Raw genomic sequence first — 26,771 nt, 5'->3', positions numbered from 1 at the left:
GACCAGCTACACAGTAAAGCAGACCCCGTGCTCCGTCGTCGAGAGACCCAAAGCCACAGCTGCTGCCACTGCTGCTCGAGCCATTTCGAGTCTCGACAAGAAAAAAAATCTTGCGCGCTGCATAAACCGCGAAAACTGAAGTTGAATCAGCAATCGCTGCCTCCGATCGGCGTAAGCGGAGGGACAGCCAGCGGTTTATGGGCCACCTCGACGCAGCAGACTCGCCAAATCCCCGTTAAACCTCTGTCAAAATGGCTCTGGCCCACGGTTCGCAGGGCATACACGGCGCGGTATGAGTATCGCAGATGGCAATCGCTGAACGAGTACGCCAACTTGAGCTTCAGAGAGCCACCGCTCCGGTTCAAAGACGGCGACGCACCCCTCGCCAACAATACGGCGACGGGCGTCAGTCAAGATCTTCGATGCTCTCATTCCCAATTCGACGTTCAAGAGCTCAAGTAGCTGGACACCAAGGACACCACCCACTCTCCGCACTTCAGCACCATGGCTGCGACCGATCTCATCATGTCCGGCGACTGCGGCGGCACCAACACGCGTCTGTCGCTGTGGAACATCCCCAAGGAGGCCAAGCACATCAAGGGCGATATCGCTCCCGGCGAGATGCTGTTCTCCAAAAAGTACCTGAACGAGGAGTATGCGAGCTTCGCCGAGGTGTGCCACCTCTTCCTGAACGAGGCCAAGCTCGTGAACGAGGTGCCTGCTGCCTGCGTTCTCGCTTGCGCCGGTCCTATCCTGAAGAACACTGTGGACTTCACCAACGTCGAGTTCGGCTGGAAGATCGACGGCCCTGGCCTTGAGAAGGAGCTCGGTATCAAGAAGGTCCGTTTGATCAACGACTTCGCTGGCATGGGCTACGGTTTGTTGACCCTGCGCCCGCACGAGTACATCGTGCTGAACGACGCCCCCAAGGATGAGACCGCTCCCATGGCCACCATCGGTGCCGGTACCGGTCTGGGTGAGTGCTTCCTGACTCCCGGTACGGATGGCCAGTACTCGTGCTTCGCCTGTGAGGGCGGCCACACTGATTTCGCCCCCGCCGACGAGATCGAAATCGAGCTGTACAACGAGATCAAGTCCAAGCTGGGCTGCGGCAAGCGCTTCTCGATTGAGCGCATCGTGTCGGGCCCCGGTCTGGCCACCATCTACGAGTTCCTGGCCAAGAAGTTCCCCGAGAAAGTGGACCCGAAGGTGCACGAGGAGTTCCTCAAGGCCAACACGCAGCAGGGCAAGGTGATCGGCGAGAACGCCAAGACGAACGAGCTGTGTAACCAGACGCTGGAGATCTTCGTGGGCGCGTACGGCCGTGAGGCTGGTAACGCGATGCTGAAGTACCTGCCTCGCGGTGGTTTCTACATCACGGGCGGTCTGGCGCCGAAGAACCTGGACTACTTCACAAAGAAGGACATTTTCCTGAATGCGATGTTCGACAAGGGCCGTGTGAGTCCCGCCATTCGCGCTTGCCCTGTGTACCTTGTCTTGAACGAGGACCTGGGTGAGCGTGGCGCTCACTACTATGCGTACCAGCTTCTGCGGGAGATGGAGTAAGCTAGTCGAGTCGATGGCGAAAATCGCCGTTACTACAGTGGTGGCGCACTTACAGCGTGTCAACGTAGCGTCCGAATGTGTTCGATAATAAACCTCTAATGCGTCCTGTTCAGCTGAAAGCTTAGATTTTGATTTGCTCTGTGACCTTGATCCAAGTGCACTTGGATCAAGGTGGGCCTGGAAAGCGTCATGCTCGAGCAGTGCCGTCCGGGATGTTAACACAGCGAGGGTCGATCGGGTTCGCTGTGCGGATGGGTGAATTCGTTCCGTGTTGAAGTCTCTTGGAGGATCTGCAAAGAAGCCACAGGCGCAGCAGATTCATCGGCGAGCTGCAACTTGAGCAGGACCAATTGCAACTGTCTTCCGCGGACCTCAAGCTCCGCGTCTTTGCCTCCGCGGATTTGCTCCGCTCGGCTAGGCTACGGAGATTCAAAGCAAGGTACAGTATGCAGGCCAATTCGGTCTCCAGTGTCTGTAAGGTGTCGAGTGGGGCAGGACCATTTGACCAGGATACGCAAACTGAAGATCGCGGATCTATCACGAAGCAGACCGTATCTTCAGGACAAGGTCCCCAGTAGAAACGATAGAAACGATCCACCCATTTGGGCTGCAACCACCAGCACTCTGCTTGGTAACCGGTTGCCTGGTCGGTCATTCACTTGACAGTTCTTGGACGTGCCCCCGTCTTCGGTCGTCATGCAACACGCATCTCGTAGGATCGAAGCGGTGCCAATACTGTGCTCGTGGAAGGACTGCACTTGAACGAAAGTCAATAAAACGGAACTCACGTAATTGGAGCAAAGGAGCGACACGCTAGCTTCAGCCTGGAGTCCAGGTGCTCTTCGTGTTGATGTTCTCCTCCAATCTAGGACGAAGTCCCGCTACTCGGGAACGGGTTCTACATTTCTATCTGCCATTTCTAAGCAAGTTGAAGTTGTCCCTGGATCGAAATCCAGTCCACTCGTTATCGTCTCGGACGCCGAGTGCTACTGCTGCGCGGTCCAACGCAAGAAATCGCTCTTGCATGCACTTGAAGTGAACAGCTATGTCCCCCGCGATTTGAGAGATTTCGCGAGCGGTCCCCATTCCTGAATCAACGTTCGAGAGCCCAAGCGACTAATTTCCCGCCCCCACCTTTCCTTGCACAATGGCCCCGTACGCCGTGTTCGGTGTTTGTTTGCCTGTGTCGCTGTAGTGTAGCCATTCCTAACCACTGCTCGGGCTGTGCATCCGCAGGTGGCTTGGATGCTGCAGTGATGAGTCGACGACAAATGTTGTCGCGACCCCGGCCGCCACCGCCGCACCGGGCCACGACCTCATCATGTCTGGCGACTGCGGCGGCACCAACACGCGTCTGGCCCTTTGGAACATCCCCAAGGGGTCCAAGTACACCAAGGGAGACATCGCACCCGGCGAGATGCTATTCTCCAAGAAGTACCTGAACGAGCAGTACGGCAGCTTCAATGAGGTGTGCCACCTGTTCCTGAACGAGGCCAAGCTCGTGGACGAGGTGCCTGCTGCGTGTGTTCTTGCCTGTGCTGGCCCCATTCTCAAGAATACCGTGGACTTCACCAATGTCGAGGCTGGATGGAAGATCGACGGTGCCAGCCTTGAAAAAGAGCTGGGTATCAAGACGGTCAAGCTCATTAACGACTTCGCCGCCATGGGTTACGGTCTACTGACCCTGCGCCCGCACGAATACATTGTCCTCAACGAAGCTCCTAAGGACGAGACCGCTCCCATGGCCACCATCGGCGCTGGCACCGGCCTTGGCGAGTGCTTCCTGACTCCCGGTACGGACGGCCAGTATTCGTGCTTCGCCTGTGAGGGTGGCCACACTGATTTCGCCCCCGCCGACGAGATCGAAATCGAGCTGTACAATGAAATCAAGGAAAAGATCGGCTGTGCCAAGCGTTTCTCTGTGGAGCGCATCGTGTCTGGCCCCGGTTTGGCCACCATCTACGAATTCCTGGCCAAGAAGTTCCCCGAGAAAGTGGACCCGAAGGTGCACGAGGAGTTCCTCAAGGCCAACACGCAGCAGGGCAAGGTGATCGGCGAAAATGCGGCGACGAACGAGCTGTGTAACCAGACGCTGGAGATCTTCGTGGGCGCGTACGGCCGTGAGGCTGGTAACGCGATGCTGAAGTATCTACCTCGCGGTGGTTTTTACATCACGGGCGGCCTGGCGCCGAAGAACCTGGACTACTTCACGAAGAAGGACATTTTCCTGAATGCGATGTTCGACAAGGGCCGTGTGAGTCCCGCCATTCGCGCTTGCCCGGTGTATCTTGTCTTGAACGAGGACCTGGGTGAGCGTGGCGCTCACTACTATGCGTACCAGCTTCTGCGGGAGATGGAGTAAGCTAGTCGAGTCGATGGCGAAAATTCCGTCCTATCATCAAGGTGCTTGTGGCGTCACTTACGAAGCGTGCTGTCAACTGTAGCGTCGGAGCCAGCGAACATAGTTAAGTTCGATAATAAACCTCTAATGCGTCCTGTCGGTCAGCTGAAAGCTTGCGCGCATACGTTGCCGTGATCTTGCTCTGTGTACTCTTGATCAAGTGCACTTGGATCAAGGTGAAGCCTGGGGAAACCACGGATTCGTCATGCTGATACCGAGCAGCTGCTAGTCCGGGAGGGGTGTTAACACAGGGGACTCGATCCGGGCAATCAATCGATGATGACTTCTTCAAGCAGAGCGTGTGCGGATGGCTACCACGTACACCGAATTCGTTCTAACGTGTTTCTAAACCAAGAAGTTTCTTTCTTTTTTCTGCTTGGTTTCGCCGAAATTCCGGTGCAGCAACACCGAAGCCAAATGCGGGCGCAGCGTCGAGGTTTATTCATCGGCGATCTACGCCGCCCACCTCAGCAACTTGAGCAGGACCAATTGCTCAACTGTCTTCCACGGACCTCAAGCTCCGCGTCTCTACTGCCTCCTTCAGCAGCTGATAAGCGTAGTGCTCCGCTCGGCCCAGGCTACGGAGATTCAAAGCAAGGTACACTGTATGCAGGCCAATTCGGTCTCCAGTGTCTGTAAGGTGTCGGCGCCAGGCCGCCCGTGGTAAAACCACCGCAGGAGATACCAGCATCGCGTTGACCAGGATACGCGCCCAAACTGAAGATCGCGGATCTATCACGAAGCAGACCCTCGTATCGGGTTCAGGACAAGGTGGCCCCAGTAGAAACGATAGAAACGATCCACCCGAGCTTTCCTTGGTACAGCTGATTTCATCTCACCACCAGCACTCACCCAGGTACCGGCACCGGTTGCCTGGTCGGTCATTCACTTGACAGTTCTTGGACATGCCCCGTCTTCGGTCGTCATGCAACACGCATCTCGTAGGATCGAAGCGGTGCCAACAGGCAGTGGGCACTGTGCTCGTGGAAGGACTGGCACTTGAAGCGAAAGTCAACTTCTTGGAAAACAGGCCGGGAACGATCACGTGCTTGGAGCAAAGGAGCGACACGCGTAGCTTCAGTCGCTGGAGATCCAGGATGCTCTTGAGCGTGTTGATGTTCTCCTCCAATCTAGGACGAGCAAGCGCTTTTGGCCCGCGTATTGCGAGGGAGTCGGGAACGGCAATGTGGCGTAATTGCTACATTGGCTCTATACTAGCCATCGACAGGCAATTCTGCGCGTGTAAGCAACACCTACATGTCCCACGACAAGAAGACATGAAGTTACCGTAGTAATGAACCCACCACCTGAAATTGATGTTCGAAACACGCATCAATAGTATTAATATAACAGTCCACTCGTTATCGTCTCGGACGCCGAGTGCTACTGCTGCGCGGTCCAACGCAAGAAATCGCTCTTGCATGCACTTGAAGTGAACAGCTATGTCCCCCGCGATTTGAGAGATTTCGCGAGCGGTCCCCATTCCTGAATCAACGTTCGAGAGCCCAAGCGACTTATTTCCCGCCCCCACCTTTCCTTGCACAATGGCCCCGTACGCCGTGTTCGCTGTTTGTTTGCCTGTGTCGCTGTAGTGCAGCCATTCCTAACCACTGCTCGGGCTGTGCATTCGCAGGTGGCTTGCTGCAGTGATGAGTCGACGACAAATGTGACCTGCCCTCGCAAGAGCTCCCGGCCGTACCACCGCCGCACCGGGCCACGACCTCATCATGTCTGGCGACTGCGGCGGCACCAACACGCGTCTGGCCCTTTGGAACATCCCCAAGGGGTCCAAGTACACCAAGGGAGACATCGCACCCGGCGAGATGCTATTCTCCAAGAAGTACCTGAACGAGCAGTACGGCAGCTTCAATGAGGTGTGCCACCTGTTCCTGAACGAGGCCAAGCTCGTGGACGAGGTGCCTGCTGCGTGTGTTCTTGCCTGTGCTGGCCCCATTCTCAAGAATACCGTGGACTTCACCAATGTCGAGGCTGGATGGAAGATCGACGGTGCCAGCCTTGAAAAAGAGCTGGGTATCAAGACGGTCAAGCTCATTAACGACTTCGCCGCCATGGGTTACGGTCTACTGACCCTGCGCCCGCACGAATACATTGTCCTCAACGAAGCTCCTAAGGACGAGACCGCTCCCATGGCCACCATCGGCGCTGGCACTGGCCTTGGCGAGTGCTTCCTGACTCCCGGTACGGACGGCCAATATTCGTGTTTCGCCTGTGAGGGTGGCCACACCGACTTCGCCCCCGCCGACGAGATCGAAATCGAGCTGTACAATGAAATCAAGGAAAAGATCGGCTGTGCCAAGCGTTTCTCGGTGGAGCGTATCGTGTCTGGCCCCGGTTTGGCCACCATCTACGAGTTCCTGGCCAAGAAGTTCCCCGAGAAAGTGGACCCGAAGGTACACGAGGAGTTCCTCAAGGCCAACACGCAGCAGGGCAAGGTGATCGGCGAAAATGCGGCGACGAACGAGCTGTGTAACCAGACGCTGGAGATCTTCGTGGGCGCGTACGGCCGTGAGGCCGGTAACGCGATGCTGAAGTATCTACCTCGCGGTGGTTTTTACATCACGGGCGGCCTGGCGCCGAAGAACCTGGACTACTTCACGAAGAAGGACATTTTCCTGAACTCGTTGTTTGACAAGGGCCGTGTGAGTCCCGCCATTCGCGCTTGCCCCGTGTACCTCGTGCTGACAGAGGAGCTCGGAGAACGTGGCGCTCACTTCTACGCTTATCAGCTACTCCACCAATAGTTTGGCGAACCCTGAGGTTTTGATGACTCCGTCCTATCATCAAGGTGCTCGTGGCGTCATCGAAGCTGCTGTCAACTGTAGTGTCGGAGCCAGCGATACTGTAGTGGGTTCCGGTCTTGAACACACGTGAGGGAAGCTGGCGCTTCCAGGTAAACCTTCTTCTATTGCTTCTCTCCTACGAAGTAGAATGTAAACTAACTGATCTTGCTACAATGTATCTCCTACAGCATTAGAAGGTTCCTCGTCCTCTAAACACCTATACCAGCTTGGCCTCACGTTCTGTGCGGCCCAGTGCTCGTGGACAAGGCTTGGTCCTATAGCCCGCCACTACACCGCCCCGTCAAGCCTTGGCCACATCTGGCTTGACTTGTGTCGTTGGGCCAAGACATAATGTTGCACGAATGTTTTCCGAATGTAAACGTTGCCGTGATCATCACTCCGGTTAATCACTCTGCAACTTCAACTTGATGCAAATCTTGATGCCCTTTCAATGTACTTTGTCAACCCTGTGTCTGCCGCACGGGACACATACTCTCGCAGCAAGACTGGGATATCCTTAAATAAGGACCGTACAGTCTCCCATGAGTCCTCGATCGCCTCCAACCCTTTCCAAGCCACTAAAACCTCGTAGTCCTTTTTCCTTGGACACCAGCGGTGCTCCTTCAACTCAGACACAGCCAGGACAATTCCTTGGGATGCTACGTGTTCTCGAACTTCTTCTGTTACTTCGAAGTCCTTGTCTGCATAGTACTTCAATCTAGAACCATGCACATTCATCTCGGCTCCCGTAACCAAGTGTCTGACCACAAAGGAGTGCGTATCGGCTCTCACAATCTGGTAGGGGCCAACCCACGTGACTAGCAGTTTGTCCTGGTGCTTTTGGTCAACACGAGACCGCAGCACGTAGTCCCCCACACTAAAGTTGGCCTTTTTCGCACCTCGTTGGCCTTTTTTGTTGCGCTGAGTTTGCCGATCTCGTTCTTCGTCGACCGCCTTGTGCATAGTTTGGACACTAGCACGTAGCGCTTGCAGCTTTTGCTCTATCAATTCGGGCTGTTCAGTCAACTCCAACACCTCTCTCTGCTCCAAGTTGACGCAGAACTCGAGCGGGGATGGCAGTGGTAGTGCACAGAACAACTCTACAGGTGCCTTGTTGCCCAGCGAAGGTACAGGTGTGTGGTTGATGCTTGCTCTCAGTAGCGGAACAAACATTGTCCAGTCTCGGATGTCCTTTTTGTACTCCAGACACATCACTCGGAGAACTTGGATCACGTCACGGTTGACACGCTCAATGCTACCATTGATCCATGGGCTGTAGGCCACCGTAAATTTCTGCTCACATTTGAGCCGCTTACAAACTTCCGCGAGTACCTCATTTTTAAAATGGGTACCTTGATCGCTGATCCAAATTGGCGGGATACCAAATCTTCCATGCCAATCTAATATCGCAGCCACTGCAACCGCACTAGACGGCGTGGCACACGGCACAAGTTCACAGTAGTGTGTCGCATGATCCTTCAATACTAGTAGATACTTGTCGTCGCCAAAAGATTCACCTACTGTAAGAAAATCCCAATGCAGTGCTCTATTACGCTCATGACAGCGGAAAGTTTCACTCCATGGACGTTGTACCACCTTTCCACCTTTAACATGGTGGCACAGTAGGCAGGAAGCCAGGAATCTGTCCACCTTCCTGCGTAAATAGTCCACATGAAAGTGACGTTGAAAGTGTTCCATCATAGCAGCGCGGCCGCGGTGACCTTGCGCACCGCAATGAGCAATCACCATGAGTCTTTGAAGCAGGTTGTTGCATTGGCTCGGGATCCACAGTCTCTTGTTGTGGTACCAGCCCTGACCAGAATCACCTCTGACCAAGAATTGGCTAGCTACCGTATGCACATATCGTTCCTGGGCTGAAACGATTTCATCCAGTGTAGGCCACGTGAAATCCGGGTCATCGAATGGTCGGATGGCCATCTTTTTAGCGGTGCTCGTCTCGTCACTGAGTGCGTAGCGCCCACGCCGAGTCGACGGGGTCCTGTCTGCCTCCCCTCTTCGACGCTTGCCTCGGGCCTTCGGGGTCCTATCTTCCTCCCTCGCCGGCGCTTGCGCTCAGTACGCTGGGTCCTATCTTCCTCCCGACACCCCCGCTTGCGTAGCACCATTGCGCGCAGCGCAACAGTATCACTGTGGTTTCCAGCCCACCTGGATATCATGTCAGCCCATACGTTACTCGATCCTTCAATATGCTCGATGTGGTACCGATATTCCATGAGCTTCATCGCCCAGCTGAGTAACTTGCCTCTGATATGCTTTTTCACTTCCTTGCCAGGCGCGAACACGTAAATTAGGTTGCGATGATCGCAAAACAACCTAAATCCTTGTGGGCGAAGAAGCAAATGACTCAGTTGATCACACGCACAAATAATCGGGTACGCTTCTTTTTCAATCACGCTCCAGTTGCGTTTCGAACCAGTAAATGTGCCGCTGACGCACACTAGTAGCTCGTGCTGTTGTTCTGCAACCGGCTTTTTGGCCTGCCACGATCGTACTTGTGTCACAATCAAACCATAACCGACGTCGGACGCGTCGGTGATGAGGCACATCACGGCGTGTGGCTCCGGGAATGCCAAGGTGGCCGCGTTCTGCAGCTTGCCCTTGAGCTCGTCAAACGCCTGTCGACCACTGCCTCCCAAGTCTAGTGCAATGCCTGATGCTACTCGCTTCGTGCGTCTCGTCGCAGTCGCGAGAGCTTCATCCAGTTTTTCTTGTAGTGGTTTTGCCACCCTGGCGAAGTCAATCACGCTCTCACGCATCCAATTCGCTGCGCACAGAAATTGCTGCAGCTCGCCAGCGTTGGTCGGGTAGGGCAGCGTGGTGAGCGCCTTGATGCGTTCGGGGTCATGACTCACACCTCTACCCGAGATAATTTTCCCACACCACTTTACTTGCGGTTCGTACAGACTCGATTTGGTGACGCTCAACTTGAAGCCAAAGAAATCTAAGAGCTCAAACAGTCTTTCTAGCTTCACCAAATAGGTCTGCACGTCCTTAGCGTAGAGCATCAGATCGTCTATCCACACCAAGAGGTGCTTATGCAACAGCTCCTGCAAGCACTTCTCCACAGTGGCCTGAAAGAATAGTGCAGCGTCGCAGCAGCCCTGCGGTACACGTCTTGGTGTGTAGATCTTACGATCGGTCATGTACGACAAGATTTCCTGACACGCTTCATCCAGCGCAATTTGCCAGTACCCTTTAATAAAGTCAAACAACCCGAAAAATTCACAGTCTTTAACCAGCTCCAAGTCAACCTGCGGATTTGGCATCACCCCCACAATGCCCTCGACTTGGATGTTGACCGGCTTGTAGTCTGCGGTCTGGCGGTAGCCATCGGCGCTAGGCTTCCTCACAGGTAAGGCTGGGCAAGCCCACCTACTGTTAGGATTTTCGTAGATCCACCCAAGCTCTTCAAGTTGTTGGTTGAACTGCTCCATGAAGCGTCTGGCCTCGGGAGGATACTTCCTTGCCTTGCACTTGTAGGGCTTCGCTCCTGGCTTCAGTCGGATTCTCATCGGTGGAACCCGTGCTGGGGGTCCCTACCCAGCTTCGATCTGAACAGGTCAAAGCGCATGAAGATTTTATGCAGTTCCTCCTGGTAGTCGGCAGGAAAATCTCGAACCCTTACTTTTTCCACCAGTGTATTTACCAACTCCAACAGTTCATCACTTAGTTCTGCTCTTGGACTCACGTCCGGTTCATCAAATTCATCACTGTCCTCTTCATGACTCTGTAGAGCCAGCATCTCGAGCTCTCTGTCCACGTCGATGCCTAAAACAGCCAGCATCTCCTTTCCCAGGAGGAACTCCTCTAGGTCACCCGGCACTATCAAGCATTGCACCGGCGAACTAATAGAGACGGGAACTGCAGCCGTCCTCAGCGTGACGTGTACATTCACTGCTCGCCTCACTTCCATCTCTCCACCCACCGTAATGCACGGGAGAGGCTTCTCCAATTCCACACACTCAATATCCGGACACACATCTTTCAACTGTCGAAACACACGCTCATTCATGCTAGTCTGCGTCACTCCACTATCTGCACAAAGCGGGACAGCCAAAACTTCCTCCAGTAATATTGTACCCGCTTCAGGCGGGAAGCACTCGCGAATCCTACAAAGTCTAGCTGTTTCCGTTGCTGGTATCCGAATTGCAGCCGAGCTTTGTATTCGGCACGGCGTTTGTCTCTGATCGCCGCGTTATCAGCTTCGGTCGCTGTCGGACAGTTAATGTACTCATGTTCTCCTTCACAATGAAAGCACTTCTTAGGATGGGGCGGACGGGCGAATTTACGCTGGTCCCCGTTCTTCGGTGCAGCCCCAGCACTTCTCTTGACACCAGCGGCAACACCAACCGCCACCACAGGCTTTTTGCCAAAAGCTTTTACTGATCCACCTTTCGCGAAGGCTTTGCCGAGCTTGGCTTCCTTGGCCTTCACTTTCTTCACGGCTCGGGTCTCCTTTTCCAGTTCCAACGCTAAGTTGCTCACAACTGAGTACAGCTTGCGCACAACAATCTTTGCTTCGCCGCTGCGGTACTCTAGTTCATTCTTCACCTTCTTCTTTAGTGGTCCTGGCAGGAACTTGACCAACACTTTACACTTGCGCTTAGTCCCATCTTCACCAAGGAAAAGGTCACTCACACCATTGCGCTTAATGATCTCGTTAGCGAGGTGAAAATAGGCCGTAACCCGAGCTTCCACATCAGAGATGGTTAGGTCGAGCTTCAATTCATCATTAAACAGGTCGTCCATGTCTGGTAGTTCCCTGTTTTTGAAGCTGGCCGTGATCTCCGTGATCTTCGCCATGAGAAACGCATCGTTCACATGCTCCAGGTCCACATCCCAACGCGTCTCACACATTGTCTCGAGCAGGTTCGTGTCGAAGGAATCACGCACCGAACGCAAGACAGCCGTTACTTCTTCATTGGCCGCCTTGCACCTTGCCTCGATGACAGCCACGTACTCCTTTCGCAATTTCACCCACTCTAACAGCGCCTCCCGCGACACATCGGTAATCAGTGGCGGATTTACGATGGCAAAGATGGGCTGGGGCACGCGAGGCACGGTCGTCATCCTGGCCGAAGCCACCATACCCCCGTTTCCGGTTTGCTCGTCAGCATGACGAGCGTTCTGCGCTTCATTCACTTGGGTCGAAGCCATTGTTCTTGTTTTCGTGTTCAGTCGCAACCTTTGCAACTAAAGATATCTTTGTAGTGGGTTCCGGTCTTGAACACACGTGAGGGAAGCTGGCGCTTCCAGGTAAACCTTCTTCTATTGCTTCTCTCCTACGAAGTAGAATGTAAACTAACTGATCTTGCTACAATGTATCTCCTACAGCATTAGAAGGTTCCTCGTCCTCTAAACACCTATACCAGCTTGGCCTCACGTTCTGTGCGGCCCAGTGCTCGTGGACAAGGCTTGGTCCTATAGCCCGCCACTACAGATACATAGTTAAGAGTTTGATAATATTTTCTTATGCGATTGATCGGTACATGTATTAATACTTGCGCGCATACGTTGCCGTCGTCTTGGGCGTCTTCATTTTCGTGTAGACTCGAATGATGAAGGTTTTCAAGTCGAATTGAAGTTGCAAGCGAAACGGAAATGAAGCTGGGGATAACCACGGATTCACCGTTTCTATACGCGATGATACCGCTGTCGTCGCGCAGCTGCTAGAATCCTGTCGGAGGGGTCTTGAAGGGGACTCGATCCGTGGCAATCGAAGTCGATGATGACTTTCTTCAAGCAGAGGGTGTGCTGACAGCTACCACGTACACCGAGACCCACGTTTCTAACCGCGTTTCTAAACCAAGCAGAGTTTCAGTTTCAATTTTTTTCTGCTTGGTTTCGCCGAAATTCCGGTGTGGCAGCAACACCGAAAAGTTCAACAAATGCTGCGAACACGCCAACAAGTAACACAGATGTCGAGGTTTATTATCAAACACACACGGGCGATCTACACGCCGCCCACCTCAGCAACGCTAGGCACCAGCTCAATTTCTGCAACGGCAGAACCTCATCAGCCGTTCAAACTACACACATTCTACTGCATCTCCTTCAGCAGCTGATAAGCGTAGTAGTGAGCGCCACGCTCGCCCAGGTCCTCGTTCAAGACAAGGTACACTGGACACGCGCGGATGGCGGGACTCACACGGCCCTTGTCAAACAACGAGTTCAGGAAAATGTCCTTCTTCGTGAAGTAGTCCAGGTTCTTCGGCGCCAGGCCGCCCGTGATGTAAAAACCACCGCGAGGTAGATACTTCAGCATCGCGTTACCGGCCTCACGGCCGTACGCGCCCACGAAGATCTCCAGCGTCTGGTTACACAGCTCGTTCGTCGCCGCATTTTCGCCGATCACCTTGCCCTGTTGCGTGTTGGCCTTGAGGAACTCCTCGTGTACCTTCGGGTCCACTTTCTCGGGGAACTTCTTGGCCAGGAATTCGTAGATGGTGGCCAGACCGGGGCCAGACACGATACGCTCCACTGAGAAACGTTGACCACAGCCGAGCTTCTCCTTGATTTCATTGTACAGCTCGATTTCGATCTCGTCGGCGGGGGCGAAGTCGGTGTGGCCACCCTCACAGGCGAAACACGAATATTGGCCGTCCATGCCGGGAGTCAGGAAGCACTCACCCAGACCGGTACCGGCACCGATGGTGGCCATGGGAGCACTCTCATCCTTAGGCACATCATTGAGGACAATGTACTCGTGCGGCCGCAGGGTCAGCAAACCGTAGCCCATGCCAGCGAAGTCGTTGATCAAGCGGACCTTCCTGATACCGAGCTCCTTCTCGAGACTAGGGCCGTCGATCTTCCAGCCGAACTCGACGTTGGTGAAGTCGACGGTGTTCTTGAGAATGGGGCCGGCACACGCCAGCACACAGGCAGTGGGCACCTCGTTCACGAGTTTGGCCTCGTTCAGGAAGAGGTGGCACACCTCAGCGAAGCTCGCGTAGTTCTCGTTCAGGTACTTTTTGGAGAACAGCATCTCGCCGGGAGCGATGTCGCCCTTGACGTGCTTGGAGTCCTTAGGGATATTCCATAGCGACAGACGCGTGTTGGTGCCGCCACAGTCGCCGGACATGATGAGATCGGTCGCAGCCATGATGCTTGAGTGGTTGTGTACTTGAGCGAAGGGTACTGGACTGGGGTGATGTTCGAGCTCTTGAACATCAATTTGAGAATGAGGGCAGGTCAGCAAGCGCTTTTGGCTCCGCGTCTGTGTGCTGTCGTGGTCGTCTTCATTGCGAGGGAGTACGTGGCATGCCTTGTTGGCCTCGGGCCAGCGTGCAATGCAACGTGGCGTAATTGCGTGGAAGCTCAAGTTGGCTCGCTTGATACTAGCCATCGACAGGCAATTCTGCGCGTGTACATGCAACACCTACATGAATCCCACGACAAGAAGACATATTGAGAGCTCGGGGTACCGGTAGTAATGAACTTCAATCACCACCTGAAATTGATGTTCATTTAGGAAAGACAACACGCATCAATAGTATTAATATAACAATACAAACAACGAACAAGTCTTGTTGGGGATGATTAACCATGTTGTTGGCTACTTATACTTCTCAAAAAGCTGACTTGTACAACCAATCATACAGGGAAGCTCGTACTGGAGGTCAAGGCTACTACGGCGGGGCCAAAGGCGATCGGAGGCGTCAAGTAAGTCTTGTGAAAATATCAACAATTATAGGTAGCAACACTACATGTATCATGAAACTGAGATCGTTTAGGAGAGAAAAAACACAAGTTTCTCAGAAGCAATCGATGTCACAGACCAATCGGCACGTATTGAAGCTGCTCTCGACCGGCCCGACCTCGACTTCCCGTCCATCAGTTACCTCATTAAACACCAACGCCAGCACTATTGTTGCATGTACACGCGCAGAATTGCCTGTCGATGGCTAGTATCAAGCGAGCCAACTTGAGCTTCCACGCAATTACGCCACGTTGCATTGCACGCTGGCCCGAGGCCAACAAGGCATGCCACGTACTCCCTCGCAATGAAGACGACCACGACAGCACACAGACGCGGAGCCAAAAGCGCTTGCTGACCTGCCCTCATTCTCAAATTGATGTTCAAGAGCTCGAACATCACCCCAGTCCAGTACCCTTCGCTCAAGTACATAACCACTCAAGCATCATGGCTGCGACCGATCTCATCATGTCCGGCGACTGTGGCGGCACCAACACGCGTCTGTCGCTATGGAATATCCCTAAGGGCTCCAAGCACGTCAAGGGCGACATCGCTCCCGGCGAGATGCTGTTCTCCAAGAAGTACCTGAACGAGAACTACGCGAGCTTCGCTGAGGTGTGCCACCTCTTCCTGAACGAGGCCAAACTCGTGAACGAGGTGCCCACTGCCTGTGTGCTGGCGTGTGCCGGCCCCATTCTCAAGAACACCGTCGACTTCACCAACGTCGAGTTCGGCTGGAAGATCGACGGCCCTGGTCTCGAGAAGGAGCTCGGCATCAAGAAGGTCCGTTTGATCAACGACTTCGCTGGCATGGGCTACGGTTTGCTGACCCTGCGGCCGCACGAGTACATTGTCCTCAATGATGTGCCTAAGGATGAGAGTGCTCCCATGGCCACCATCGGTGCCGGTACCGGTCTGGGTGAGTGCTTCCTGACTCCCGGCATGGACGGCCAATATTCGTGTTTCGCCTGTGAGGGTGGCCACACCGACTTCGCCCCCGCCGATGAGATCGAAATCGAGCTGTACAATGAAATCAAGGAGAAGCTCGGCTGTGGTCAACGTTTCTCAGTGGAGCGTATCGTGTCGGGCCCCGGTCTGGCCACCATCTACGAATTCCTGGCCAAGAAGTTCCCCGAGAAAGTGGACCCGAAGGTACACGAGGAGTTCCTCAAGGCCAACACGCAGCAGGGCAAGGTGATCGGCGAAAATGCGGCGACGAACGAGCTGTGTAACCAGACGCTGGAGATCTTCGTGGGCGCGTACGGCCGTGAGGCCGGTAACGCGATGCTGAAGTATCTACCTCGCGGTGGTTTTTACATCACGGGCGGCCTGGCGCCGAAGAACCTGGACTACTTCACGAAGAAGGACATTTTCCTGAACTCGTTGTTTGACAAGGGCCGTGTGAGTCCCGCCATCCGCGCGTGTCCAGTGTACCTTGTCTTGAACGAGGACCTGGGCGAGCGTGGCGCTCACTACTACGCTTATCAGCTGCTGAAGGAGATGCAGTAGAATGTGTGTAGTTTGAACGGCTGATGAGGTTCTGCCGTTGCAGAAATTGAGCTGGTGCCTAGCGTTGCTGAGGTGGGCGGCGTGTAGATCGCCCGTGTGTGTTTGATAATAAACCTCGACGTCTGTGTTACGTTGTCGGATGGTAATTGGGAACTGCAATTGCCGTATTTTGAATGTGACTTCGAATGCTGTTGCCTTGTTTGCACTAGATGTAGAGGGGGTAGAATGGCTTGATCAAGGCTTTTATTTACATCATAAGCAACATTCAACAATACAGTAGACGGTGGTGCTTTCGTTAATATTTGCTCGGATCCCATTTCCAAGCAGGCTACAGTATAAACATTAATTTCTAAATCGATAGAAATTCATATTGGACTCGGGTTTTAGAAAATTACAATATGAATTTCTATTGTTTAGAAACCGCACTGTCAAAACGTTAATTGGGACTCGTACCTGTAGGTGCTTTTAGCGAAAAAGACGGATCGCCATTTTCCTGTTATTTAGGCAACACCGACACACGGTGCTCATGCCTACAGTACTTACACATTTACCGTGTTCGAATGCCAGTTCGACAAGCACGACACATCCACCGAAAATGATCTGCTTGCAAACTATCATTTGAACTTGACTACACGTACCGTTCAACGCTTGCGTTGCATTTGCCGCCGATTTGTGCAGATTCTGACCGCAACCCAACTTCAATTTTGCGACGTACTACACACACGCTCCAAAGCTGACGGCGACTGCCACGTACCATGCCATGGCCCATAAGCATGCCCGTCATGGCTCGCTGACACGATCGAAGCGATCGGGCCGCTGAGCAATGCCGAGCAGCGTTCATTCCCAAATCAACCTTCGAGGGCTCAAGTCAACCACTTCGCTTCTTCCCAGCACTTCCCCGCTAAAACACCATGGCTGCCACCAATCTCATCATGTCCGGCGACTGCGGCGGCACCAACACGCGTCTGTCGCTGTGGAACATCCCCAACGACTCCAAGCACATCAAGGGCGACATCGCACCCGGTGAGATGCTGTTCTCCAAAAAGTACCTGAACGAGGAGTACGCGAGCTTCGCCGAGGTGTGCCACCTCTTTCTGAACGAGGCCAAGCTCGTCAACCAGGTTCCGGAGGCCTGCGTTCTCGCTTGCGCCGGTCCCATTCTCAAGAACACCGTGGACTTCACCAACGTCGAGTTCGGCTGGAAGATCGACGGCCCTGGTCTTGAGAAGGAGTTGGGCATTAAGAAGGTCCGTCTGATTAACGACTTCGCCGCTATGGGCTACGGTCTGCTGACTCTGCGCCCGCACGAGTACATCGTGCTGAACGACGCCCCCAAGGATGAGACAGCTCCCATGGCCACCATCGGTGCCGGCACCGGTCTGGGTGAGTGCTTCCTGACTCCCGGTACGGATGGCCAGTACTCGTGCTTCGCCTGTGAGGGCGGCCACACTGATTTCGCCCCCGCCGACGAGATTGAGATCGAGCTGTACAACGAGATCAAGTCCAAACTGGGTTGCGGCAAGCGTTTCTCTGTGGAGCGCATCGTGTCTGGCCCCGGTCTGGCCACCATCTACGAATTCCTGGCCAAGAAGTTCCCCGAGAAGGTGGACCCGAAGGTGCACGAGGAGTTCCTCAAGGCCAACACGCAGCAGGGCAAGGTGATCGGCGAAAATGCGGCGACGAACGAGCTGTGTAACCAGACGCTGGAGATCTTCGTGGGCGCGTACGGCCGTGAGGCTGGTAACGCGATGTTGAAGTATCTACCTCGTGGTGGTTTCTACATCACGGGCGGTCTGGCGCCGAAGAACCTGGACTACTTCACGAAGAAGGACATTTTCCTGAACTCGTTGTTCGACAAGGGCCGTGTGAGTCCCGCTCTGCGTGCTTGCCCGGTGTACCTTGTCTTGAACGAGGACCTGGGCGAGCGTGGCGCCCACTACTACGCCTACCAACTGCTGCAGGAGGCGTAAGCGTTGTATGAATGCGTTGGCTTCCCGGTCGATGGTATGGCCGCAGGAACCACGGCCCGAATGTGCTTGGATTGATAATAAACCTCCCTCGTTGCGTCTTGTCCGCTGTGGTGTCTTGGTGTTGAAGTCGAACGTGTCAGGTCTCCGCCGCAAGGTCCGCCGAGTCCATGCACGCTTGTATCAAGTGCGGATTGAGGTTGCTGGTGCGCGGCCGGATGTGCACTTGGGAGCCAAGCCAAGTCAAGTGAAGCTCAAGGGCAACGTGTTGCAGGGCAAATCAGACCCGCTCGAGCGTCGAGGCTGCTTCGACTCGCCTTGGTCCCAAGCAGCCCGCGCGGCCGAGCTATGCACGAGTTGAAGCAGGCCCCATAGTGAGCCCAAGTGTGCGCGTCTGACGTCACGCACCACGCGCATGGCCGGGAGCGCGGGCTCTCCATCCCACCGGCGCCCGCTCCACCCGCCGGTATTACAAGCTGCACCCAGCTTTCGAAAGACCATCGCCAAGGTCCCGGCGGCCTGCTGCAGGAATGGCCACATCCCTCCACCATGGCCGAAGGAGAATTCTACTCCGTCTCGAGGTAGAGTATCGCTCTACGCCTCGAGGCTGGAGTGGCCCGCTGATTCGGGCGAAGCCATCTCTAATTGGTCGCATGGCCACGCGCTCGCGCCTGCACCATTCGATGCGATGGTGAAAGTTCAGCCGACGGAGCAGAGACTTGCACGGCCCAACAACTTCAAGGCCACAGCCGGGCCTTGCCACGTCGGCAACACGAGATCCTTTGCCTGTCGTCGTGGGTCTGAGCCCGCTTTGGTCATTCCGGAATCTTCCGTCTCCAGGACAAGCTCCACCTCCACCCCACCCTCCTTCCACCATGGCGTACGTGACCCCCCCCCCCCTCCCCCCCGCGCAACCTCCGGCCCCTCGGTGTTGCCCACGTCGAGACGGACCCAACCGCGCTTTTTCGTCCGAGTAACCATGGCTGGAAGTCTCACAATCGCCACTTTTGTGTATTCGTGGAATCTGTTGCTGCAGTGACTACAACCTCATCATCTCGGGCGACTGCGGCGGCACCAACACGCGTCTGTCGCTGTGGAAGATCCCGGCCGGCGCCACCCAGCTCAAGGGCAACATCGCCCCCGGGGACGCCATCTTCGCCAAGAAGTACCTGAACGAGGAGCACGCGAGCTTCAACGAGGTGTGCCACCTCTTCATGAACGAGGCCAAGCTCACGGACCACGTGCCTGAGGCCTGCGTGCTGGCCTGCGCCGGCCCCATCATGAACAACACCGTGGACTTCACCAACGTCGAGTTCGGCTGGAAGATCGACGGCGCCAGCCTTGAGAAGGAGCTCGGCATCAAGAAGGTTAAGCTCATCAACGACTTCGCCGCCATGGGCTACGGTCTGCTGACCCTGCGCCCGCACGAGTACATCGTGCTGAACGACGCCCCCAAGGATGAGACCGCTCCCATGGCCACCATTGGTGCCGGCACCGGTCTGGGTGAGTGCTTCCTGACCCCTGGCAACGACGGTCAGTACTCGTGCTTCGCCTGTGAGGGCGGCCACACCGACTTCGCCCCCGCTGATGAGATCGAGATCGAGCTGTACAACGAGATCAAGTCCAAGCTGGGCTGCGGCAAGCGTTTCTCTGTGGAGCGCATCGTGTCGGGCCCCGGTCTGGCCACCATCTACGAGTTCCTGGCCAAGAAGTTCCCCGAGAAGGTGGACCCGAAGGTACACGAGGAGTTCCTCAAGGCCAACACGCAGCAGGGCAAGGTGATCGGCGAGAACGCCAAGACGAACGAGCTGTGCAACCAGACGCTGGAGATCTTCGTGGGCGCGTACGGCCGTGAGGCTGGTAACGCGATGCTGAAGTACCTGCCTCGTGGTGGTTTCTACATCACGGGCGGCCTGGCGCCGAAGAACCTGGACTACTTCACGAAGAAGGACATTTTCCTGAACTCGATGTTCGACAAGGGCCGTGTGAGCCCCGCCATCCGCGCTTGCCCCGTGTACCTCGTGCTGACGGAGGAGCTCGGCGAGCGTGGCGCTCACTACTACGCGTACCAGCTGTTGCACACGGGTGCTTAAGCTCTTGTCGCATCGCGAGCAAGTGCTGCTGAGGTGTAGACGTGGCTGATGTTGTGGACTGGGAGGTGCCTAGGACCGCCTCCTGCCTGCACGCGTAGGTCGAGCGAGTAGCGTTTAGTTGCCATCGTGCAAGTTTCATTTGTAAGAAACCATTCTTTCGTATTACACTTGGGTGTTGCATTGCGAGGTTGAAGGTATTCGGCGGTGACTCCGAGTCGAGGCCATTGCGATCCACGACGACGATCAGCGGCGGCTGCTCTAACGGGTGAAGACGATTGCTGCCAGCAATTTGCTGGCAGGCTTGGATACAAGAGATGGCCGAACTTCAGCCCCAAGATCACTCACATGCCTATGCACGAAGCGGCGATCCACAGCGTTGGGCGATTGACAGGATCTTTTTGTCAACACGTATACGGCAGCAACACCTTGATGAACCAGATTTCCTGAAGTCATTTTCCTGATGCGCGCGTTGTCTACATCATGTAGACTACATGCGCAGGCGCGAGGGCTGGAAGCCACCTGCGACGTGTACCAGCACCGCAACACCATTACGTTGCGCTACAGTTGCTGCAAGCGCGCAACTTGGCATCCATCACTTCAAGATGCGCCCTTTCGGAGCTCTTCAGCCTGTCATTCGCGGATCCCCCCTCTCGCTCGCAAGTGTCTAAACGCTCCATCATGTCGTGCGTCTCCCTCTCTTAACCATCTCTAACCACGAGCAGAATTCTCTAACCTGACGAAAACTGCCCTCCTTGCCCAGTGGCGACCTCGTCATCTCGGGCGACTGCGGCGGCACCAACACGCGCCTGTCGCTGTGGCTCATCCCCAAGGGCTCCGTGGCCTTCAAAGGCTCGGTGGCCCCGGGCGAGATCACCTTCGCCAAGAAGTACCACAACGAGAAGTACAGCAGCTTCTCGGAGGTCTGCCACCTCTTCATGAAGGAGGCCAAGCTCGTGGACCGGCTGCCCGTGGCCTGTGTGCTGGCCTGCGCCGGGCCTGTCCTGAACAACACGGTCGAGTACGGCCCGGTTAACACTAGCCTAACCTTGAGTTTAGCACTAGCCTAAAAAAAAACTTCTCTTAACTGTCTCTAAAACCACTTAGGTTCACCAATATCAAGCAAGGCTGGAAGATCGACGGCCCGGGGCTGGAGAAGGAGCTGGGCATCACCACTGTGAAGCTCATCAACGACTTCGCCGCCATGGGCTACGGCCTGCTCACGTTGAAGCCCCACGAGTACATTGTCCTCAATGAGGCGGAAAAAGAGGAGGGTGCCCCCATCGCCACCATCGGCGCCGGCACGGGCCTGGGGGAGTGCTACCTCACGGCCGACAAGGACGGCCAGTACTCTTGCTTCGCCTGTGAAGGCGGCCACACGGACTTCGCCCCGGCCGACGAGGTCGAGATCGAGCTGTACAACTCCATCAAGGAGGAGCTGGGCTGCTACCGCCGCTTCTCGGTGGAGCGAATCGTGAGCGGGCCGGGGCTGGCCACGATCTACCGGTTCCTGGCCAACAAGTTCCCGGACAAGGTGGACCCCAAGGTGCACGAGGCCTTCCTGGCCGCCAAGTCCTTGCAGGGGAAAATCGTCGGCGACAACGCCAAGACCAACGAGCTGTGCAACCAGGCCATGGAGATTTTCGTCGAGTACGTGCGTGGCCCGCAGTGGCCAATGTGCATTTTGAGGGTTTCGAGTTTGTACGAACCTTTTTTTTTTTTATCTTACTTGTTGCCGTTGTGGTTATTGCTGCTACGGTAGTGCTTATGGACGGGAGGCCGGGTGTGCCATGTTGAAGTACCTACCGCGCGGTGGGTTTTACATTACCGGTGGACTCGCGTCGAAGAACCTGGATTACTTCACGCAGAAGGACATTTTCCTCAAGGCGTGCTTCAACAAGGGCCGCGTGAGTCCGGCGCTCGAGGCCATCCCGATCTACCTGGTGCTGACGGAAGATTTGGGCGAGCGTGGTGCGCACTACTACGCGTACCAGCTCCTCGAGACCTACAACCACAGCTTGCTGGGCGACACGATCGCGCGCGAACGCGTACAGGAGAAGTTCGCCACGAGCGACCACTTGGCGCTCTACTCGGCCATCGCTGCTGCGGGTGTGGCTGTGGGTGTCGTCTTGGGGAATGTGCTGCGAAAGTAAGCGCGCATTGTCAGCGAAGCGACCGGTTGACCGATGGGAATTTCCGTCATGTCATTAGCCTCGTATGTGAGCAAGGCCAAAACGCCAACTTTGAACGCAGATCGAGTCACTCAACTGATCGCTGTGTATAAGCTGCAGAAGGAGAATTCGGGCTGGCTACTAATTCAGTTCTGAGGTTGAAGTGTCTACGTGTTGCAGACTTTTAGTTGTCGCGTTGGTTGTTTGAAGGTTCTGGTTCGAGGAAGAGTCCGTGCTCCTTGAGGAGATCGAAGACCTCAGTACCTTCTAGCATTCGTCGGTTCTGGACAGCATCGCGCATAGCTCGCTTGAAAGCCCGAACTTGGTTCTTGAGTCCAGCCAGCTCTTCATCAAGCGAGACGTGAAGCTTTTTGCGCTGCTCGAGCTCTCGATGCGTCGAGTACACATTTTCCGTCACGCCATACAGCTTGCGATGCACTCCGTACTGGTTACCAATGATCTCGTCGGCGTTGGCCCAGACTGCGGTGCATTCTCGCTTGAGCTTGCGCACAGCTCGCTCTTGCATAGTCTTATGCGACTCCCAGTTCTCCTTCAGCTTGGTGAGTATTTCCTTCTCGCGTGGTAGTTTTGCTCTACGATACAACTCGTCCATGGGGTTGCGTCGAGCCTCCAGTCTCCCCAAGAGCGATTTATCGTACTGCTCTTTTGCTTTCAATGCAGCCACAGCTTTACTGATCTCGAATATTTTCCGAGCTTGGCGTGTCCGATAGATCCGCTGCAGCACCGAAGCAGCATTCGTTTTGGTCTTAAAGATGTGTGCGAATCGCTTTCGGCCAATGTGACCACGATACACCCGCTGAATGAGTTGTGCAGACTGCAGACATCGCTGACGATGTCGTTCAGCTTTGAAGTATACTCGACCACGATGACCTCGAAAAACTCGCTGAATATCGACGGCGGCGTGGGTCTTGGCCTCTCGTTTGCGACTTAGTCGCAGCTTCTTGATCCACTCTTTCATGTACTGTTGAATCCGCTGCGCAGCGAGGAAACGCCGCCATCGACGGATTTTCAGCGCCTTCCGCCGTGCATGCACGCCACGAATCCACTGTTGAATGCAGAGCACAGCGCCCTTGTGGATAAACCGTCGTCGAAGCAGAGCTTGCGTGGCGTTTTGGCCTTTGCGAGCATACTTGGCACTGCGGATTTTCCGGAAGAGCAGAGCTCTCTTTCGACCCAGCATGCCGCGGTAACACCTCTGGATGTCACGTGCAGCTTCAGTACGATGCTTTGCCACAGCTTGGCGAACGATTCCCCGCATTTGCGTCACCGTCCGAGCGTATTGAACCATCCTCTGCATCTGAACTATCAATCCACGTTGATACAGATACAACTTTCGTGCACGGTAGCACCGCCACTGCGACTGGATCACGATCGCAGTATTTGTTGTTAGTGTCCGATAGAAGGCAACCCGTTTGCGGGCCATGTGTCCACGATATACTCGCTGGATCGTGAGCGCTGCGGCGTTCATCTCGATACGCATAGCAGACACGTACCACATCGCCAACTTCCTTCTCCATACACTTTGGATCTTAATCGCTGCGCCGCGGTAGTAGGCCATATACTTCGTGAAGTTCTTTCGTCGCTGGTACTTCCGCCACTGGCCCTGAATACTGTGAATCTTCTGAACCAGCCATCGTGAGCGTGCCTGAAACTCGTGGTAGTTGAGGCATCGACGATACCAGCGCCATATTTTACCGGCGCACTTCAGCTTCCGTTCGTAGACAAGCTGTTGATATCGGAGTCGCCCACGGTAACCGCGATACACGCGCTGGATTTCACGGGAGTAGTAGTTGCGGATCCTCATGCGGACGACATAGTGCGGATGATAGCAGCACTGAATCCGTCGAGCGGCCAAGTTGGCAGTGAAGCGCCAAGTCCGAACTTCTCTACGAACTCTATTACCACGGGCGTGGGCTTGAACGAACACGATTTTGTCCATGCTCTCCTTCAGTGACAGCAGGTGTAGAAAGCGACGCCACGCCAAGAAATCGCGTGCACACTTCTGAATTTTCCTCGCAGCTCTGGTTTCACGTAGTAGCCGACGGTTTGTGAGAAACGCTATCGTGAATCGCTTGTTTTTCCACTTGCGGAAGCGTGTTTGCAAAATGACTGCAGCCCTGAATTTCTCCTGCATTACGCGGAGCAACTCAATATGCGCTTTCGGCAGAGACTCCAGCACCATGGCCGAATTGCCACCACCGGTTGCGATCGTCTTGATCAACGAGGCAGTCATGAACGGCTTGGTAAAAGGCAAGAGGTAGTCATTGCAGCGCTTGACGACTTTTTGGGATAGTCGATCACATCCTTTGAGACGCAGTTCCTGAATCTGCTGACAACTTGTGCATAACGCAAGAAGACCTTCATCCGTCACGCGTGTATTCCCACTCAAGTCGAGAACTTCCAGCGGGATCTTCGTGAACGCGAGGGCTGTCAGTGTTCTATCCGAGATGCCGCGTGTGTTGGCCAGTAAGAGAATTTTCAACTGGAAACAACGCGAAGCAAGCGCTTCTGCCGCGAAATCCGTAATCTGCGCGCACTGCACATAGCAACAACTCAAGATCGTCAGTATCAATGAGCAAGAAGTTAGGTTTTAGCTACCAAAGTTTACCTTGGACAAGTTGATACACTCCAGTTGGTGGCATGCGGCCGCTAGCACGCTCACGCCAGTATCACATACATTAGTTCCACTCAAGTCGATTCGCCTCAACGGATAAGGTGGGCGAATTCCTCTCGCTGTAGTTGACACCAGGTTCATGAAGCATCCAGGAGTTTCAAGGTCATGACGCTCCGAGATATCCAGGACACGTAAGCTCCGACACATTTTCCCAAGCAGCTTGAAAGTCTGCGCTGTAATATTTCGTCCCGAAAGTGAAATGTTCGTGAGCAGTGCGCAGCCCTTAGCGATCTCCAACACTCCGCTGTCTGACACTTTACGCAACCCCTTCAGGTCGAGTTTGACAAGATTCCCACCGTGCTTTCCTACCAGAATCATGGCGTCGTCCCCGATATTCAGGCAGTTCTTCAGATTCAGCGATGTTAGCCGGGTCCGTGGGGTGTCGTCGTCGTCATCTTCATCCAGCGTGGCGTTCTGGTACTTCTCTTCCTCAATTGAAAAGAGGTTTTTGATGCCTATGTCAGTGATGAGCCGGCAGTCTTGCATATTGAGCTTGATGAATACAGGCGACGAGATCAGCGGCGCCATGAGCAACAAGGCAAAATCTGACAGCGTCTTGCATCGAGCAACGTTGAGCCGCTGCAAGGTCGCGCCACAGCCTTTGACGATCCAGCTGACCGCCGTCTCGTCGATTCCCAGCCCACTGAGACTCAAAGAAGTCAATGAACGAAGGCCCGAACTCGTTTCGAACGCAAAGAAGGCCATGTTGTCCACGCTAAGGCAATCGTCCACCGCTAGATGATGCATCGCCATGTCTTTGACTGAAGAGCTGGCCAGATACGAGATGCCGGACGATGTGAGATTCTTGCATTGACGGACGTCCAGCCAGCGAAGCGTACACGCCGGAGAAGATCGCTGGGTGGTTGCAATACATTGCAAGAAAGCATCTGTGACACCCGGACATCCTCGAACAGACAGCGTGTGCAGACGCTTGCAGTCCTTCCAGACTTTACTGAGCACGGCACTGGAGAAGTGGTGGCATTCGTTGAGATAAAGCTCCTGCAATAAACTTAAGTGGCGGCGGATCGTATTCAGTCCTTCGTCCGTGATAGCGTGGCACCTGCATCAAGCAAAATTAAGGGCTTCGTGTCAATGATCCTCCTCGTTGGTGCTGTAGTTCTCGGTTTCTCGAACCTGGAGATGTCCAAACTCGTCAGGTATTTCAGCTTGTGCAGATGTGCAATGCCGAGATCAGTCACAGAAGTCCCTTCGAGCACAAGTGCCCTACAATTTCCAGAACCTGCAGCAGTTCATCAAGTTGGTGGCCATTGCTACACAGCACACTACGGTTTTAGAGAGACTTTACCACTTGCGGCAGGGTGCGATGCGATAGCAGCCAACCAATTGTTGGAGACGCTCGTGAAGCTGCGCAAGTTGATCTCTCTCTTCATCACCTTGCCTCGGATATCCTACCAGTTAGATCAACACATCAGTTTTTTTTTTCTTGTTTCCCTAGCTAAACGATACTTCTTTACTTGACAAAACAATTCTATTGGGGGCGCTGCAAAGCTCTTCATATCGCCTTGACAGTGACGCGTAGCTCCTTTCATCTGAGCGACCACAGGATCACCAGGCTTAGTAAAAAGATCTTGTCGTCTCTCCACACCAGCACCGCCAAAACCAGTGACCTCGACGTACGTGATCCATGAGACTCTCCGGTAGTTTAGCAGCCATCCGATGCTCCTGCTGACGCTGCAGCAGCTCCATTCTCGCCTGCAAGACCCCGTCTTCATAGTCTTCGACGTCCATGGCGGCAAATTTGTTTGAGCTTACAAATCAACTTCAACGTGTGTCCCTTCGTGCGCAATCCTGGTTTTACCTGATCTCCAGGCGACAGACGATCACACGTTGCTC

At 54.6% G+C, this 26,771-nt stretch overlaps 9 protein-coding genes across 10 annotated transcripts; 7 read left to right on the top strand and 2 right to left on the bottom strand.

Moving 5' to 3' along the window:
- Positions 1-504: 504 nt before the first annotated feature.
- Positions 505-1,566, top strand: IUM83_14719 (GlucoKinase; the record flags this gene model as incomplete). The annotated part of the gene is made up of 1 exon (XM_067939487.1): positions 505-1,566. The coding sequence occupies one exon, from the start codon at positions 505-507 to the stop codon at positions 1,564-1,566; it is 1,062 nt and encodes a 353-aa protein (XP_067786132.1).
- A 1,147-nt stretch (positions 1,567-2,713) lies between these two features.
- On the top strand, positions 2,714-3,928 carry IUM83_14718 (GlucoKinase; the record flags this gene model as incomplete). Its single annotated transcript, XM_067939486.1, has 2 exons — positions 2,714-2,721; positions 2,803-3,928. 2 exons carry the CDS (start codon positions 2,714-2,716, stop codon positions 3,926-3,928), a joined length of 1,134 nt encoding a protein of 377 aa, XP_067786133.1.
- Positions 3,929-5,511: 1,583 nt separating this feature from the next.
- Positions 5,512-6,729, top strand: IUM83_14717 (GlucoKinase; the record flags this gene model as incomplete). Its single annotated transcript, XM_067939485.1, has 2 exons — positions 5,512-5,519; positions 5,652-6,729. The coding sequence occupies 2 exons, from the start codon at positions 5,512-5,514 to the stop codon at positions 6,727-6,729; spliced, it is 1,086 nt and encodes a 361-aa protein (XP_067786127.1).
- A 6,100-nt stretch (positions 6,730-12,829) lies between these two features.
- IUM83_14716 (GlucoKinase) lies at positions 12,830-13,891 on the bottom strand (the record flags this gene model as incomplete). Its single annotated transcript, XM_067939484.1, has 1 exon — positions 12,830-13,891. The coding sequence occupies one exon, from the start codon at positions 13,889-13,891 to the stop codon at positions 12,830-12,832; it is 1,062 nt and encodes a 353-aa protein (XP_067786128.1).
- A 1,689-nt stretch (positions 13,892-15,580) lies between these two features.
- IUM83_14715 lies at positions 15,581-15,994 on the top strand (the record flags this gene model as incomplete). Of its 2 annotated transcripts, none has more annotated exons than XM_067939483.1 (1): positions 15,581-15,994. In XM_067939483.1, the coding sequence occupies one exon, from the start codon at positions 15,581-15,583 to the stop codon at positions 15,992-15,994; it is 414 nt and encodes a 137-aa protein (XP_067786129.1). The 2 variants fall into 2 exon arrangements, with proteins under 2 accessions (XP_067786129.1, XP_067786130.1); XM_067939482.1 differs by having other exon boundaries at positions 15,725-15,994.
- A 911-nt stretch (positions 15,995-16,905) lies between these two features.
- Positions 16,906-17,964, top strand: IUM83_14714 (GlucoKinase; the record flags this gene model as incomplete). Its single annotated transcript, XM_067939481.1, has 1 exon — positions 16,906-17,964. One exon carries the CDS (start codon positions 16,906-16,908, stop codon positions 17,962-17,964), a length of 1,059 nt encoding a protein of 352 aa, XP_067786131.1.
- An 872-nt stretch (positions 17,965-18,836) lies between these two features.
- On the top strand, positions 18,837-20,054 carry IUM83_14713 (glucokinase; the record flags this gene model as incomplete). The annotated part of the gene is made up of 2 exons (XM_067939480.1): positions 18,837-18,841; positions 18,998-20,054. 2 exons carry the CDS (start codon positions 18,837-18,839, stop codon positions 20,052-20,054), a joined length of 1,062 nt encoding a protein of 353 aa, XP_067786123.1.
- Positions 20,055-20,732: 678 nt separating this feature from the next.
- Positions 20,733-22,204, top strand: IUM83_14712 (GlucoKinase; the record flags this gene model as incomplete). The annotated part of the gene is made up of 4 exons (XM_067939479.1): positions 20,733-20,737; positions 20,815-21,072; positions 21,159-21,701; positions 21,814-22,204. The coding sequence occupies 4 exons, from the start codon at positions 20,733-20,735 to the stop codon at positions 22,202-22,204; spliced, it is 1,197 nt and encodes a 398-aa protein (XP_067786124.1).
- A 202-nt stretch (positions 22,205-22,406) lies between these two features.
- IUM83_14711 (F-box protein containing LRR) lies at positions 22,407-26,666 on the bottom strand (the record flags this gene model as incomplete). The annotated part of the gene is made up of 7 exons (XM_067939478.1): positions 22,407-22,958; positions 24,381-24,779; positions 24,852-25,977; positions 26,052-26,157; positions 26,224-26,326; positions 26,393-26,467; positions 26,556-26,666. 7 exons carry the CDS (start codon positions 26,664-26,666, stop codon positions 22,407-22,409), a joined length of 2,472 nt encoding a protein of 823 aa, XP_067786125.1.
- Between the last annotated feature and the right edge of the window lie 105 nt (positions 26,667-26,771).

This window comes from Phytophthora cinnamomi (genome assembly GCF_018691715.1).
Source record: "Phytophthora cinnamomi strain GKB4 chromosome Unknown Contig71, whole genome shotgun sequence".
NCBI classification, from domain to species: domain Eukaryota; phylum Oomycota; class Peronosporomycetes; order Peronosporales; family Peronosporaceae; genus Phytophthora; species Phytophthora cinnamomi.
Note: the sequence above shows the minus strand (reverse complement) of the source record. Positions and strands in the feature narration are given on the sequence as shown.